The sequence below is a fragment of the Lampris incognitus genome, chromosome 14, assembly GCF_029633865.1.
Source record: "Lampris incognitus isolate fLamInc1 chromosome 14, fLamInc1.hap2, whole genome shotgun sequence".
NCBI lineage: Eukaryota > Metazoa > Chordata > Actinopteri > Lampriformes > Lampridae > Lampris > Lampris incognitus.
Window position 1 is genome coordinate 51,579,923 of NC_079224.1, and position 18,518 is coordinate 51,598,440.

The 18,518-nt window shown below is 41.4% G+C and overlaps 1 protein-coding gene across 1 annotated transcript in view; it reads left to right on the plus strand.

The window, feature by feature from the left end:
- amph (amphiphysin) overlaps window positions 1–18,518 on the plus strand; it is a 254,448-nt gene that overhangs the window by 183,364 nt on the left and 52,566 nt on the right. The window contains exons 10-17 of the mRNA XM_056293150.1: window positions 1,292–1,430; window positions 7,989–8,108; window positions 8,418–8,501; window positions 8,813–8,839; window positions 9,868–9,891; window positions 10,317–10,532; window positions 12,150–12,179; window positions 12,919–12,960. Of these exons, the coding sequence (XP_056149125.1) occupies window positions 1,292–1,430; window positions 7,989–8,108; window positions 8,418–8,501; window positions 8,813–8,839; window positions 9,868–9,891; window positions 10,317–10,532; window positions 12,150–12,179; window positions 12,919–12,960 (682 nt within the window). The remainder of the gene's footprint in view (window positions 1–1,291; window positions 1,431–7,988; window positions 8,109–8,417; window positions 8,502–8,812; window positions 8,840–9,867; window positions 9,892–10,316; window positions 10,533–12,149; window positions 12,180–12,918; window positions 12,961–18,518) is intronic.

Genomic DNA, 18,518 nt, shown 5'->3' on the forward strand with positions numbered 1-18,518 from the left:
AACTAATACACATATCCAACTAATACACATATCCAAACTAATACATATATCCAAACTAATACACATATCCAACTAACACACATATCCAACTAATACACATATCCAAACTAATACACATATCCAAACTAACACACTTATCCAACTAACACACATATCCAACTAACACACATATCCAACTAATACACATATCCAACTAACACACATATCCAACTAATACACATATCCAACTAATACACATATCCAACTAACACACATATCCAACTAACACACATACTCTGTATATCCAAACTAAACAAAAAAACAGTGTCAAGAGAACGAACGCCAGCCAGGATGACTGTCGCAACTGCCGGTCTGCATGGGCTAGCAGTTAGCTTAGCCCGCCCTCCTTCCACATCCTGTCACACCGCCCCCTGTGTTTCCTCGTCGGGAGCAGCTCTGGGCAGGGCCGTGGTCCTTGGACCCATCGGATACAGCAGACCAGGGTCCCTCAGCCGATCCAACACCAGCTCTCCCAGCCAGACACCTTCGACACACCTCCACGCACTCCACACGACGACACTTAAAACACAGTCTCAACGCCAGGTGAGGCCACCACCAGACCTCCTTCGGTGTTATCGGAACTGCCGGTCTGCATGGGCTAGCAATTTGCTTAGCCTGTCCTGCTTCCGCGTCCTGTCACACCGTCCTCAGTGTTTCCTCTTTGAGTGTAGCTCCAGGCAGGGACATGGTCCCTGGGCCCACAGGACACAGCAGACCAAGCTGTCCCAGCCGATTCAGCGCCAGCTCTCCCAGCCATCAAGCAAAGACGCAAACTTTGACGTGGACAAAGACACTGCACGGGTGGTACTGGGAGAGGTCGCCGCAAACGTGAATTCGGGCCACCATCTTCCCACACTGGAAGCATAATTTGTGGATCAATTGTGGATATCGACTATACTTCTGTTTACAGTACATTTCCTGCCAAAACTATTTTCTGCATTGTTTTCCACTGTTTCTGTGACATACACAAACTGTAGAATGTATCCAACAATTGTGATTCTGTTCAGCCTCCAATCAGTATTGATTCATCCTTTTTTATTTTTTTCCTTGTTTTTTGTTTTTCTCATTTAGTTTTGCCCCATTTTAGTATTTTTCCCCCAAATAGGAAAAGAATTGTACTGGCTTGCATGCTGTGTTTTAAAGCACTAGATGAATGACCAGTGATTTTCTTTAAATTAGAGACTGAACTGCCAAGGCTGAACTTGATGTCATTAAAAATTTATCTGTCTGGGTTCCTTTGTCATTCCATTAGTGATTCAGGTCCGCTGCGGCTTGCCAGAACCCCATCACCACCAGATGATGAAACTCCACCTGAGAGTCCAGATGCTGGTTCAAACCACATGCTTCGCCCTGTCTCACCAGGCCCACCACGGCCCAAATCCCCCTCTCAGGTAAGCTTTATCTGTACCATGGTCTCTGCTCTCGAGCAGTTTTCTGCCCTGCCCGAGCCATTAGAAAAAGAGTACTCCCAAAATGTCACATTGTTGTAATGAATATTGGAAACAATCAAATTCAAAGGGTTTTAAGATTTAAAGTATATTTTCTACTCACACTCATTTGAACCAGTCTGAGTCAAACTCAAACTGGGGGTAGTTATATGCGATTTGTGGTTCTGTGTTGAGGTGGTAGTGAGGCGTCCCTGCAGGCTGTAGTGGTGTCTCTCTGGTGTTGCAGCACGGTGGCCCTGTGGTTAGCACTGTTGCTGCACAACGAGAAGGTCTTGGAGTCAAATGCCAGGTTGTCCCAGCGCCTTTCTGTGTGGAGTTTGCATGTTCTCCCCATGTCTGCGTGGGTTCTGCTGGGTGCTCCAGTTTCCTCCCACCATCAAAGAAATGTGTGTTAGGTTTAATACTCCTGTCTGTGCCCCTGACCGAGGCATGATCAAAAGAACTGGAGTTGGTCCCTGGGTGCTGCACAGCGACTGCCCACTGCTCCTAGCTACATGGCTAGGATGGGTTAAATGCAAATGATGAATTCCCCCGCAGGTATCAATAAAGTATCCATCCATACATCCATCCATTATCCAAACCACTTATCCTGCTCTCAGGATGCTGGAGCCTATCCCAGCGGTCATTGGGCGGCAGACGGGGATGCAGAGAGCTGCGCTGTCACCTATGGTCACCCCATCAAAAACGCAACTGCTTGAATCAGTGTGGATACCGCCAGAGTTTGATTGGTTTGCTTGGACCGCTTACCTGCTATGTGTTTCCAGTGCTGACACCTGGCAGTTCATCAGTCTGTGGCATTTGGTGAACAAAACTGGATAATTCCACGTCCTCAGCATCAACATGTACAGTAGTCCACAGACCATGACCTTTTCCAGCATTATTTTGCCCTTCTCAATAATGCAAACAATATTAGCTCTCTTTGCAAATCCAGCAAAGCCATTTCCTTGGCAAACCTTCTCTTTTTTGTTATTTTTACTTGAGAATGTGAGAATGTTACTAGTGAATGTGTTACCCATGGACATGTCACTGCCATCTAGTTTTTAGATGTTGCTGTTAACAGTCTATGGACTGCACCAGTGCAGTAGTATAAATCAAATGCACCAACAGCAATGTCCCCTGGTCACGCCAGTGCAGAAATATAAATAAGGCATAGTACAGATACAGTTCTAGAAAGTGTGACCTTTTTCTGTGGTACCTTTTTTAGGCACTGCCCAGTATCATGAAATCCAAAGTCTTGTCTTATCTGCCACAAGTAGTCGCAAGTGAACTTCATTCTATGTAACACTTTTCTGGCTGCAACAGCCACTCAAAGCACATGTATAATGAATTAATGCCTCACACACACACACACACACACACACACACACACACACACACACACACACACACACACACACACACACACACACTGTGTTGGTGGTGTCAGCCATGCAAGGTAACAACCAGCTCGTTGGGAGAAGTTAGGGGGTAGGTGTCTTACTCAGGGACACCTCAACATTTTTGCTCGGAGGAGCTGAGGATTGAACTGGTGGTAACCCTCCAGCTACCAGACGACCTGCTGTACCTCCGACCTGCTGCCACTCCATCACAAGGTTACAAAAAAAATGCCAGCTCTGTCTTGGGGGCCACAGCTTATGAAAATGTTACTTATAAGTTTTGAAATTATAAAGACGTGTTTATCAACAAATGTTTATTAAAAGACCAATCCATTAATTTCAGGTTGCATTTACAAGAAGTGCTTATAATAACTGCTTTGGGTGATATGTGGGATGAGAAGAGCACAGGGTTTTCGTTGTACATTTATTGTCACCTCGATCCCCCTCTTCGGTGTGTTGATTAGCTGAAGTCAATCAGCATCGCCTCTTCGGCATGTGTGATCAGCTGAACAGTTACTCAGCATTGCCTCTTCGGCATGTGTGATCAGCTGAACAGTTACTCAGCATCGCCTCTTCGGCGTGTTTATCAGCTGAACAGTTACTCAGCATCGCCTCTTCGGCGTGTGTGATCAGCTGAACAGTTACTCAGCATCGCCTGTTCGGTGTGTTGATCAGCTGAACAGTTACTCAGCATCGCCTCTTTGGCGTGTGTGATCAGCTGAACAGTTATTCACCATCGCCTCTTCAGTGTGTGTGATCAGCTGAACAGTCAATCAGCATCGCCTCTTCGGTGTGTGTGATCAGCTGAACAGTCAATCAGCATCGCCTCTTCGGCCTGTGTGATCAGCTGAACAGTTACTCAGCATCGCCTCTTTGGCGTGTGTGATCAGCTGAACAGTTATTCACCATCGCCTCTTCGGTGTGTGTGATCAGCTGAACAGTCACTCAGCATCGCCTCTTCGGCCTGTGTGATCAACTGAACAGTTACTCAGCATCGCCTCTTCGGCGTGTGTGATCAGCTGAACAGTTACTTAGCATCACATCTTCGGTGTGTTGATCAGCTGAACAGTTACTCAGCATCGCCTCTTCGGCATCGCCTCTTCGGCGTGTGTGATCAGCTGAACAATTACTCAGCATCGCCTCTTCGGCGTGTGTGATCAGCTGAACAGTTACTCAGCATCGCCTCTTCGGCATGTTTATCAGATGAACAGTTACTCAGCATTGCCTCTTCGGTGTGTGTGATCAGCTGAACAGTTACTCAGCATCGCCTCTTCGGCGTATGTGATCAGCTGAACAGTTTCTCAGCATTGCCTCTTCAGCGTGTGTGATCAGCTGAACAGTCACTCAGCATCGCCTCTTCGCCCTGTGTGATCAGCTGAACAGTTACTCAGCATCGCCTCTTCGGTGTGTGTGATCAGCTGAACAGTCAATTAGCATCGCCTCTTCGGCGTGTGTGATCAGCTGAACAGTTACTCAGCATCGCCTCTTCGGCGTGTGTGATCATCTGAACAGTTACACAGCATCGCCTTTTCGGCATGTGTGATCAGCTGAACAGTTACTCAGCATCGCCTCTTCGGTGTGTGTGATCAGCTGAACAGTTACTCACCATCGCCTCTTCGGCATGTGTGATCAGCTGAACAGTTACTCAGCATCGCCTCTTCGGTGTGTTTATCAGCTGAACAGTTACTCAGCATCGCCTCTTCGGCGTGTGTGATCAGCTGAACAGTTACTCAGCATCGCCTCTTCGGCGTGTTTATCAGCTGAACAGTTACTCAGCATCGCCTCTTCGGTGTGTTTATCAGCTGAACAGTTACACAGCATCGCCTCTTCGGCGTGTGTGATCAGCTGAACAGTTACTCAGCATCGCCTCTTCGGCATGTGTGATCAGCTGAACAGTTACTCAGCATCGCCTGTTCGGCGTGTGTAATCAGCTGAACAGTTACTCAGCATCGCCTCTTCGGCGTGTGTGATCAGCTGAACAGTTACTCAGCATCACTTCTCCATTAGCAGGACATCACCATCAATGAAACAAGGACACATGGAAGTAAAGAATGACCATGTATCTGATAAGATAGAGTCATAGAAACAGACACTGGTTTGTTTGACAAAACATAATGAAATTGATCTCATCTGTCAGGTTAGCATAGCAGTTACAGCAACAGAGGAGAAGACAAAAAAAGGAAAAAAAGGGGAGAAGGGACCAAAGAAAAGGCACGAACTGAGGAAGCCTCTTGGATGAGAGGCGAAACGTCTTCACGGATATATACCAAGTCCAGTTGCACTTGATTCAACTCCTTTGGATAACCATGACCTGGATGAATGAGAACATTCACAGACTTCTTTCACAGTAGCTTTATTGACAGCTGATGATTGCTTATGTCATGAAACAGGCTTGTACTGTCTCATACAGACTTTACTTGATTTACTGGATTATATATATAGGTGTTTGTGTGTGTGTGTGTGTGTGTGTATATATATATATATATATATATATATATATATATATATATATATATATATATATATATATATATATATATAGACAACTACAAAGTAAAGATAGAGTAGCTCAAAGCTGTCCAGGTTTCTAGTAAGGACAGTAAGGACAGTGGTACCACATGCATGGGAGACAATAATTGCAAGTTCGATGTTTATGTCAACTAAGGTTTGGTTATAGTAAGTTGTTTTGTGGCAAAGTACTTTAACAACATTTTTTTACTCATGAAATCTTTATTTTGTCATGTCCTTCTGGAGTGACAAATATGCTGACAAACATGATAAGCTGAGTGACTGAAACATGAGAACAATGTAACTTACTTGAAAGACAAAGTCAGAAAAGAACTGAGAAATTATTCTTTATGTGTTTGTATGGTATAGGAGCTGAATAAGTGTTGGTTTAAATATGGGCTTTTAAAAGCACCACTTAAATAGTTTTGGGTTGTACGCATTGAGATGTGTTTATTCTTGCTACATGACATTAGCATGTGTTTATTCTTGCTACATGACATTAGAATGTGTTTATTTTTGCTACATGACATTAGCATGTGTTTATTCTTGCTACATGACATTAGCATTTGTTTCTCTTTTTTCTCCTATTAATAGTAGGTGAGTTTGTATTGTGCAGCAAAAGATTGCATGTGAACTACACATTACAGTGAACTGCACAATACAGTGTACTACACAGCCCAGTGAACTATGCAGTACAGTGAACTACGCAGTACGGTGAACTACACAGTTCAGTGAACTACACCATCCAGTGAACTATACAGTCCAGTGAACTATACAGTCCAGTGAACTATGCAGTACAGTGAACTACACAGGACAGTGAACTATACAGTACTGTGCACTACACAGTCCAGTGAACTACGCAGTACAGTGAACTATGCAGTACAGTGAACTACATAGTCCAGTGAACTATGCAGTACAGTGAACTACGCAGTACAGTGAACTACACAGTCCAGTGAACTACACAGTACAGTGAACTATGCAGTCCAGTGAACTATGCAGTACAGTGAACTATGCAGTACAGTGAACTACACAGTACAGTGTACTATGCAGTACATTGGGAAGTGAGTGTGTAATGTACAGTAGCTGAATTAACTTAAGAGTAGGTGAGACGGGTAGGACAACATAAATGTGTACTTCCTCCTACTACTTTCCCAACATGCAGTAAATAATCTGATGTATATGAGATGTGTTCACCGAGTTTGATGTGTGGATTTATTGGTGGATTATCTGTATGTTATAGCCTGCTTATTACATGTTAATAATAATAATAATAATACATTGTATCTGTGGGCACCTTTCAGGGCACAGTTAAAAAGAACACCAGCAGCACTGTATCAGACAGCGTAAAGTCACAGCAGGGTAGACAATCAACAGTTCATGTTCCAAATAAATCATAAGCATCATCATAGTGATGGGATGGTAACAGAAACAGGAAAAATAAGCTAAAAGTAAATACATGTAAGAAGAGAACAATGGGGGTTTAAGATGAGTTTAAATGTCCCATCTAATGGAAATTGAAAGAGGTATTTAGTTGTTATCACATTTACATATAGATACTATGTAAAAATAAATAAATACATCTGGTACTTGGAAAACCAGAATCCTCACCAAAGCTGCTTGTTTAAGGGGTTTTACTGCATTTCCTTGAAGTGTTGTTAAGAACTCTCATACTGACCTGTGCTCGCCTGTTTTCCTCTTTCTGCTCATTTCTGTTGTTCACTGGTGAGTAGCCATGTTGTGATCATTTTATAGTCTTCTTAGTGCCACATTTGTGCCTGGAAGGTATTAGTTATCATAGATGAAGTAGAATTAGCTCAAGTTGATGATGACAGGACATCCGGGTAGCATAGCGGTCTGTTCTGTTTCCTACCAACATGGGGGTCGCCGGTTTGAATGTTACCTCCGGCTTGGTCGGGCGTCCATACAGACACAATCGGCCATGTCTGCGGGTGGGAAGCCGGATGTGGGTATGTGTCCTGGTCGCTGCACTAGCGCCTCCTCTGGTTGGTTGGGTCGCCTGGGGGGGGGGGAATAGCGTGACCTTTCCACCCGCTACGTCACCCTGGTGAAATTCCTCACTGTCAGGTGAAAAAAAGTGGCTGGTAACTCCACATGTATTGGAGGAGATGTGGTAGTCTGCAGTCCTCCCCGGATCAGCAGAGGGGGTGGAGCAGCGACCGAGGCAGCTCAGAAGAGTGGGGTAATTGGCTGGGTACAACTGGGAAGAAAAAGGGGGAAAAAATCCTCCCAAAAATGTTTTTTGATAATGACCAACCTCAGCAACATTTAAAGTTTTATATATTCCCTTCAAAACTACACCCAGAGATATATTGACATCATGCTTTTTGGGATGAAAACCTGCAAAAACATGCCTTTCTGTGGCATATGATCGGATACTAACGCTGGGTGAAAGGTTCTCATGGCTATCCTTTCTGCTAGTCACAGGGAGATGCCAAATTCAGCATTGAATATCCGTTTCATATCACTGCGTCCTACTAATACATCAGTCCTACTACTACAACAGAACAGAGATAGATATATCCACTGGAAAACTGCAGAAGTGCTCTTTAGGAGCTGGCATGCCCAGGTGCTAATAGATTCTCCTGTCTTTGACCAGCTCAAAAAGGGACCTCCGGTGCCCCCACCACCCAAGGTTACACCCACCAAGGAAGTAGCACAGGAGCAAATCATTGACCTGTTTGGAGGAGAATTCTTACCAGCACCTTCCCCATCACAGGTACACTGAGGGTTGTGATTTAGTGATATTTGACCACAGTGCACCTTTATTTAAGAAGCACAAAGGGACTATGCATGAATTATAACAAACTTTTGCACGATAGAGGAAAACTCAGTATAACACCCAGGGTAAGTAGACGGAATGATTAAACATGAATCAAAAGTGAACTAAAGATCAATGGACAACCTTCAAGTTGTTATCCAACGAAGTGTTGCTATCCCAAATTAATATATTGTGACACATTTTATTGCTTCACAATATATCCAAGACTGGTACTGGATTTTTTTATTTTTTTATTTGTGTGTGCAGCCAAATGAAAGACCAGGAGAATCACTTCTGGACCTGGACTTTGATGCTTTCCAACCGGATGAGAGCGTATCACCCATACCACAGGTACCAGTCAGCTCAAAGCATTTGACCCTTTATTGTATACCTGGGGAAGGAGCATCCAGTCTGGAGGAGCCATGCTGCCCCCTAGAGATGGAAAGAAAAAAATCCAGGGTATAGAACTTTGAATAAGTGTGGGACCTTTAACAGAGAGCATCAGTTGGTGTAGTTAATGATACAAGGTTCACCCTTCAACATATTGAACATGTTTTCGGTAAATATGAAATGGAATTACTTACACTGAAGAACTTGCTGTTTGGTGTTATTATACATTATTTGTAACAACTTCTTTCCCCATATTTGCACTGCCCTTCTAGACAGCCCTACCCTGGGACATGTGGTCGGTATGTAAAGCAATGTTCTTCTTAAATGTTCTGCCTTAACCACAAGCTTGTGTGTGAATGCTTGATGTGGAGCATGAAACCAGGTTCTGTTGCATCATGTCCTTTGTAAATGTTCACACCATGTCTGCATTGGATATTTTAGCAGTTTGAATGAACTGTTGTACTGGTGTCATACATCAGTGCTATTTGGCAGAAATTACAGCTTGTGAATTTTACAATATCCTGCTTGTGTTGATCAGAAATGTTGAAGTTACAATAAAGTTAGCAGTTTGTAGGTGAAATGTCTACATGTGAGTAACCAATGGCCACCTCAGAGATGTATGAAGCACGATATAAGATGTATGAAGCATGATTTATGAAGTATGATGTAAGATGTATGAAGCATGATGTAAGATGTATGAAGCATGATGCAAGATGTATGAAGCATGATGTAAGATGTATGAAGCATGATATAAGATATATGAATAAGGGGAGAGGAGCTACAAGCAACAGGATAAATGGATTTGTGTCAACTATGTGATACCCAAAAACCTACTGAAAAAGAAAGGCGGCTTGTTTCTGAAGGACTGATTTACTGCTTGAATTATAATGCATTATCACATTACACCATCGTGCACTCTTGTTTTCAATATGTGAAATAGTTAAATCTGTTGTTGCTGAGGCAAACCACCTTAAGGTGGCAGGTAAACAAGTGGGGTCAGTCATTCTTTTAGCCAATGATTGTTGGTAGATTAAATTTCTTAACTGTTGAGCAAGCTTTTTAATACACATGAGTTGTCCCTCAAGTATAAGCTACCTTCTGAATTGTCCTGGTTCTTATCAAACTCAACATCTGAGGGCAGATGCCCACTTAAATTCTAATTAAACACTTCTGAATTGATCCTTTGCACCATTTACCTAAATGGAAAAAGTGTTGCAATAAAGAAATTGGCTGCATAGTGTTAGTTTTGTATGTGTGCTGAGAATGGCATGAAGTAAACTTTGTATTTCTCTGCTGATCTCATTGCTCTTATTTGTGTTTCTTTAAGGGAAATGCTCAACCAGCTCAGCCTGTAAGTAAACTTTTCAATGATGGCCTCGTCACTTAGCAGTGTATTGGTATCATTATCACAACAAAGTGAGACTAGTTTACAAAAAGCATAATAACTTTGTATTCACTTTCCATAATAAGCATGTTCATGCTCCACAGTAAGTGAATGAATTTACACTTCTATTGTAGCACAAAAACATTCACTTCATGTACCTCAAATCACAGTCACATTTGACCACATTTTCTAAATCTTTATGCTAAATCCATTGCTTTTAATGTTACTTTCTTTGTCCTGCAATAAACATTCTATACTTTTCTTCAACTCGCCAACATGCTCTGGCCTTTAAGCCGGACTCTGGATTGCTGATTACTGTGGGTGTTGTGGAAGTGGGTGGCAATTTGGAGACTTTCAACTTTAACCCTGCATTCCCCACATTCCCTGAGCAGGCCACAGATGCTGGCTTCATCGCTGACTGGTCTGCCGACTTTGGCTCAGCAGGAGCAAATGGAGACAGGGCGTCAGCAACCTCTGAGGCCCTCACTGTAGGGCAGGATGAGACTCAAGGCTCTCCTCCAGAAGGTGGCTGGGCAGGCCAGACAGGGGAAGCCACTACAGTTCCACAGCCACAAGAGAGCGAAGCCACAACAACAGCTGGAGATGAGGTTAGCAGCCGGGACCCAAAACACCAATCTGACCCCAAATGTAATTCTTCTGTAGAAAGGGTTGTGAAACCCACACAGCAGGGGGTAGAACAGTGGGCAGCTGAGGCTGTGCCAGAGAACAGGGGGGCAGGTGAAGATGGAAGAGGGCAGGCAGATTCACAGGGAGCTGAGTCAGGCAGGGAGGAGCGACGGAAATCTACTCCGGGGCTCATTTTCACCAATGAGTATGGTGAGGAGATTGAAGACACAACAGAGAACAAAGAAGACAAGTGGGAGCCATCCATGTCAACAGATGGTTCTGGCTCTGAATATGAAACTGCTGAGGAATGGGGTGAGTCAGGCCAGGTTGGAAGTCAGGCCAGTGCTGATGATGAACTTGTATATGAAGACAAAATACAGACAACTGCCCTGGACTTCTCAGACAGCATCCCTGTCCAGGCAGGATTTGCAGACTTGGCTGCAAATGGTGCAGGATATGCAAGTGAGGCCTTTGCTGCAGATTGGTCTCAAACAGTTGGGAAATCAATCACAAATGACCTTTATAACAACACAAAGTTACAGACAGCACAATATAAAACACCTGAAGAACAAGGCACCACTGATTTTACAAGCTACTTCTTGACTGAGACCTCTATGGGTTTTAATGAAGGTTTCAGATCTGATCCTTTTGCAGAGACTCCTGTAGAATTTGATGCTGATCCTTTTGAAGACATCAAGGGGGACGTTGGGTTTCAAAGAGATCCTTTTGCAGATGTTCAAGGGACAAAAGAGGAGAGTGTGTTTACATCAGACCCCTTTATTGAAACTCATGCCAGATGTGTGATCGAGGGTACTGATGTAGACCCTTGCAATGATGTTCCTCCAGGTCCCCTTCCAGAAACCCAAGTTGGATATGGAGGTCGAGATTTTGACTTAAATCCATTTGGTGACACCCCAGAAGGGTGTGGTTTTGTGGCTGACTTCATGACTGACCCCTTTGCTCAAACAACAGGAGAGGGAGGAACAGGGTGGGGCACAGACCCTTTTTCTAATAGTTTTCCAGGGGCCTCTTCAGACACTGTGGATGCTACTGCAGACACTGGGTCTTGGCAGGAAGTAGGTGACGGCAGTGGCTTCTTTTCCTCAGATGGACAAGGATACTTCGATTCCCTCTCTGGCTCAAGAGTTCTTAAAGAAGCAGTAAAGGAGGAAAACATCCCCAGAATTACCAAAGAGACAGAAAATTCAGACATGTCCGAAGATGAAGCTGCAAACTGGAGATTTGGAAAGTTGTACCGAGAGCTAGATACTGAAAAGGAAGAGGTACTTCCCTTCCTCCCATTGTATATGAAGTAGAGTAGCACAGAGTAGACTAGAACAAATACAATCCCTTCACCTTTTTTACCCGCCCTTGGAATGAATGGCAAAAAAGAAAGAAAGTGGCTGTCATACAAGTTCAGTTGAATTCTAATGCTGAGTAGAAACCAATCCCTCTCCTTCCATCTTTCCTCTTCCTTTTTTCTGCTTTTTCATTTCATTTTCATTCTTGTAGACACAATCCATTCAAAAGCACATTTCAGACTCAACTGGAAAAAAAAGACTTCAAATACTAATTCTTGTCTCTGTGATTTGATTTAGACCACCAGTGCTTTTAATGGCTTTTCACAGGTAAGTTTATACAAATTAAGAAATTCTAGCTGGGGTAGAGAAAGCTTAAAAACAACCAATTCAATTTGTTGTCGCTAGTAGTGTCTGCAGATGCTTATATAGTCAGAATTGCAACAATACCGTCGCTGCAGATAACTGACTACAGTTTCTAGACACATTATTTGCACCTTTTAAGCTACAGAATTACTCAAATTTTTCATCTAGCCCTCATTTATTTTTCATCCTTTTGAGAAATTTCACATATTGTTGTGAATGTGCATTACCTATACGTCTTGTTGCACAACTGGTCAGCCTAATTCTGATATAGTAGTTATTTATAACAGTTGGCTGTTGGTTGTTTAGTTTAGACCGTCTAAGAAAGGACGAAGTGAGAAAAGCACAAGTGAATTTGGACATCTTGTACTGAACAAAAGCTGCTAATGTCTCTTGACAATGTCCACCGCAGCTCATCCTTAAACAGGAACACTCTCTTTCCACAAGGCACCATCTAAGCTGCACCTTTATTTGCTGTATGAATAGGAAAACAGCTGATCCCAATGTCCGACACTGTATGGATATGTAGTGAATATGACAACAATTATGTTGTCGCTGGAATAGTTTATTCAGGGACACACATCATCCCTCTTCATCACTTTTCCAACATTTACCCAAGCCCTTCCTTGATACCATGCATGCCAATGTGACATTGTACATTCTAACGTATTTATAACCTCTTTGTCTTCTGAAATGGATTATAAAGGATGCAGCGGCTCCATCATTTTTTGCTGATTTTGACAAGATGGTGAGTTTATTTTCATTTCACTATATGCTATTCTTTGTCACTGCTGTTTGATTGTTCAGAAATGTGAACTGTTGTTTTAAATGAGTCTGAAAATTGTTGGAACACCTTGAGCTATATGTTGTCTCAAGTATGATTGTGTTGTGTATATATTTATTTTTGTTTTGCTATCTTGGTATCTTTGATTATATCAAAGTATATCCTTTCGCTGTTAAACCTAAAAGCAAGTTCATTTTAAGTATAAGTAAGACTGGTTTACAAATATTTGAAATAAAGGTCATGAAAGAAAGGGGTGAAAGTGACATGCACCCTCTTACTAACGTTCATGAACATGAAAAAGCTTTGTAACAGTTACAAAACACAATTCGTGAACATTACAAAAGCTTTGTAACAGCAACAAGACACAAGTCGTGAACATGACAAAAGCTTTGTAACAGTAACAAGAGACAAGTCGTGAACATGACAAAAGGTTTGTAACAGTAACAAGGTACAAGCCGTGAACATCACAAAAACTTTGTAACAGTAACAAGACCCAAGTCGTGAACATGACAAAAGCGTTGTAACAGTAACAACGTACAATTCGTGAACATGACAAAAGCTTTGTAACAGTAACAGGACACAAGTCGTGAACATGACAAAAAACTGTAACAGTAACAAGACACAAGTCGTGAACATGACAAAAGCTTTGTAACAGTGACAAGGCACAAGCCATGAACATGACAGTAGAGTTGTAACAGTGACAAGGCACAAGTCATGAACTTGACAAAAGCTTTGTAACTGTAACAATGCACAAGTCATGAACATGACAAAAACTTTGTAACAGTTACAAGGCACAAGTCATGAACATGACAAAAGCTTTGTAACAGTAACAAGACACAAGTCGTGAACATGATAAAAGCTTTGTAACAGTTACAAGACACAAGTCATGAACTTGACAAAAGCTTTGTAACAGTAACAGGACACAAGTCGTGAACATGACAAAAGCTTTGTAACAGTAACAAGACACAAGTCGTGAACATTCCAAAAGCTTTGTAACAGTAACAACACACAAGTCGTGAACATGACAAAAGGTTTGTAATTGTAACAATGCACAAGTCATGAACATGACAAAAATTTGTAACAGTTAAAAGGCACAAGTCATGAACATGATAAAAGGTTTGTAACAGTAACAAGGCACAATTCGTGAAAATTACAAAAGCTTTGGAACAGTAACAAGACCCAAGTCATGAACATGATAAAAGCTTTGTAACAGTAAAAACGCACAAGTCATGAACATGATAAAAGCTTTGTAACAGTGACAAGGCACAACCCATGAACATGACAGTAGAGTTGTAACAGTGACAAGGCACAAGTCATGAACTTGACAAAAGCTTTGTAACAGTAACAAGGCACAAGTGGTGAACATGACAAAAGCTTTGTAACAGTAACAAGACACAAGTGGTGAACATGACAAAAGCTTTGTAACAGTAACAAGACACAAGTGGTGAACATGACAAAAGCATTGTAACAGTAACAATGCACAAGTCATGAACATGACAAAAACTTTGTAGCAGTTACAAGGCACAAGTCATGAACATGACAAAAGCTTTGTAACAGTAACAACGTACAATTCGTTAACATGACAAAAGCTTTGTAACAGTAACAGGACACAAGTCGTGAACATGACAAAAAACTGTAACAGTAACAAGACACAAGTCGTGAACATGACAAAAGCTTTGTAACAGTAACCAGACACAAGTCGTGAACATGACAAAAACTGCAACAGTAACAAGACCCAAGTCTTGAACATGACAAAAGCTTTGTAACTGTAACAATGCACAATTCATGAACATGACAAAAACTTTGTAACAGTTACAAGGCCCAAGTCGTGAACATGACAAAAGCGTTGTAACAGTAACAAGACCCAAGTCGTGAACATGACAAAAGCTTTGTAACAGTAACAAGACACAAGTCGTGAACATTCGAAAAGCTTTGTAACAGTAACAAGACACAAGTCGTGAACATGACAAAAGCTTTGTAACAGTAACAAGACACAAGTCGTGAACATGACAAAAGATTTGTAACAGTAACAAGACACAAGTCGTGAACATGACAAAGACTTTGTAACAGTAACAAGGCACAAGCCGTGAACATGACAAAAGCGTTTTAACAGTAACATGACACAAGTCGTGAACATGAAAAAGCGTTTTAACAGTAACAAGGCACAAGTCTTGAACATGACAAAAGCTTTGTAACAGTAACAAGGCACAAGTCATGAACATGAGAAAAGCTTTGTTACAGTTACAAGGCACAAGTCATGAACATGATAAAAGGTTTGTAACAGTAACAAGGCACAATTCGTGAAATTTACAAAAGATTTGGAACAGTAACAAGACCCAAGTCATGAACATGATAAAAGCTTTGTAACAGTAACAAGGCACAAGTCATGAACATGATAAAAGCTTTGTAACAGTGAAAAGGCACAAGCCGTGAACATGACAGTAGAGTTGTAACAGGGACAAGGCACAAGTCATGGACTTGACAAAAGCTTTGTAACAGTAACAAGGCACAAGTGTTGAACATGACAAAAGCTTTGTAACAGTAACAAGGCACAAGTCATGAACATGATAAAAGCTTTGTAACAGTGAAAAGGCACAAGCCGTGAACATGACAGTAGAGTTGTAACAGGGACAAGGCACAAGTCATGGACTTGACAAAAGCTTTGTAACAGTAACAAGGCACAAGTGTTGAACATGACAAAAGCTTTGTAACAGTAACAAGGCACAAGTGGTGAACATGACAAAAGCTTTGTAACAGTAACAAGTCACAAGTGTTGAACATGACAAAAGCTTTGTAACAGTAACAAGACACAAGTCGTGAACATTCCAAAAGCTTTGTAACGGTAACAAGACACAAGTCGTGAACATGACAAAAGATTTGCAACAGTAACAAGGTACAATTCGTGAACATTACAAAAGCTTTGTAACAGTAACAAGACACAAGTTGTGAACATGACAAAAGCTTTGTAACAGTAAGAAGACACAAGTTGTGAACATGACAAAAGCTTTGTAACAGTGACAAAGCACAAGCCGTGAACGTGACAGTAGAGTTGTAACAGTAACAAGGCACAGGTAATGAACATCACAAAAGCTTTGTAACGGTAACAAGGCACAAGTGGTGAACATGAGAAAAGCTTTGTAACAGTAACAAGACCTAAGTCGTGAACATGACAAAAGCTTTGTAACAGTAACAAGGCACAAGTCTTGAACATGACAAAAGCTTTGTAACAGTAACAATGCACAAGTCGTGAACATGACAAAAGCTTTGTAACAGGGACAAGACCCAAGTCGTGAACATGACAAAAGCATTGTAACAGTTACAAGGCACAAGTCATGAACATGTCAAAAGCTTTGTAACAGTAACAAGGCACAATTCGTGAACATTACAAAAGCTTTGTAACAGTAACAAGACACAAGTGGTGAACATTCGAAAAGCTTTGTAACAGTAACAAGACACAAGTCGTGAACATGACAAAAGCTTTGTAACAGTAACAGGACACAAGTCGTGAACATGACAAAAGCGTTTTAACAGTAACAAGGCACAAGTCGTGAACATTCCAAAAGCTTTGTAACGGTAACAAGACACAAGTCGTGAACATGACAAAAGATTTGCAACAGTAACAAGGTACAATTCGTGAACATTACAAAAGCTTTGTAACAGTAACAAGACACAAGTTGTGAACATGACAAAAGCTTTGTAACAGTAAGAAGACACAAGTTGTGAACATGACAAAAGCTTTGTAACAGTGACAAAGCACAAGCCGTGAACGTGACAGTAGAGTTGTAACAGTAACAAGGCACAGGTAATGAACATCACAAAAGCTTTGTAACGGTAACAAGGCACAAGTGGTGAACATGAGAAAAGCTTTGTAACAGTAACAAGACCTAAGTCGTGAACATGACAAAAGCTTTGTAACAGTAACAAGACACAAGTCGTGAACATGACAAAAGCTTTGTAACAGTAACAAGGCACAAGTCGTGAACATGACAAAAGCGTTTTAACAGTAACAAGGCACAAGTCGTGAACATTCCAAAAGCTTTGTAACGGTAACAAGACACAAGTCGTGAACATGACAAAAGATTTGCAACAGTAACAAGGTACAATTCGTGAACATTACAAAAGCTTTGTAACAGTAACAAGACACAAGTTGTGAACATGACAAAAGCTTTGTAACAGTAAGAAGACACAAGTTGTGAACATGACAAAAGCTTTGTAACAGTGACAAAGCACAAGCCGTGAACGTGACAGTAGAGTTGTAACAGTAACAAGGCACAGGTAATGAACATCACAAAAGCTTTGTAACGGTAACAAGGCACAAGTGGTGAACATGAGAAAAGCTTTGTAACAGTAACAAGACCTAAGTCGTGAACATGACAAAAGCTTTGTAACAGTAACAAGGCACAAGTCTTGAACATGACAAAAGCTTTGTAACAGTAACAATGCACAAGTCGTGAACATGACAAAAGCTTTGTAACAGGGACAAGACCCAAGTCGTGAACATGACAAAAGCATTGTAACAGTTACAAGGCACAAGTCATGAACATGTCAAAAGCTTTGTAACAGTAACAAGGCACAATTCGTGAACATTACAAAAGCTTTGTAACAGTAACAAGACACAAGTGGTGAACATTCGAAAAGCTTTGTAACAGTAACAAGACACAAGTCGTGAACATGACAAAAGCTTTGTAACAGTAACAAGGCACAAGTCGTGAACATGACAAAAGCGTTTTAACAGTAACAAGGCACAAGTCTTGAACATGACAAAAGCTTTGTAACAGTAACAAGGCACAAGAAATGAACATGACAAAAGCTTTGTTACAGTTACAAGGCACAAGTCGTGAACGTGACAAAAGCAATGTGACAATAACAAGAACAAGTCGTGAACATGACAAAAGCTTTGTAACAGTAACAAGGCACAAGTCGTGAACATAACAAAAGCTTTGAAACAGTAAAAAGACACAATTCGTGAACATGACAAAAGCTTTATTACAGTAACAAGACACAAGTCTTGAAAATGGCAAATGCTTTGTAACAGTAACAAGACCCAAGCCCTGAACATGACAAAAGCATTGTAACAGTAAGAAGAACCAAGTCATGAACATGACAAAAACTTTGTAACAGTTACAAGGCACAAGTCATGAACATGACAAAAGCTTTGTAACAGTAACAACGTACAATTCGTGAACATGACAAAAGCTTTGTAACAGTAACAGGACACAAGTCGTGAACATGACAAAAAACTGTAACAGTAACAAGACCCAAGTCGTGAACATGACAAAAGCATTGTAACAGTTACAAGGCACAAGTCATGAACATGTCAAAAGCTTTGTAACAGTAACAAGGCACAATTCGTGAACATTACAAAAGCTTTGTAACAGTAACAAGACACAAGTGGTGAACATTCGAAAAGCTTTGTAACAGTAACAAGACACAAGTCGTGAACATGACAAAAGCTTTGTAACAGTAACAAGGCACAAGTCGTGAACATGACAAAAGCGTTTTAACAGTAACAAGGCACAAGT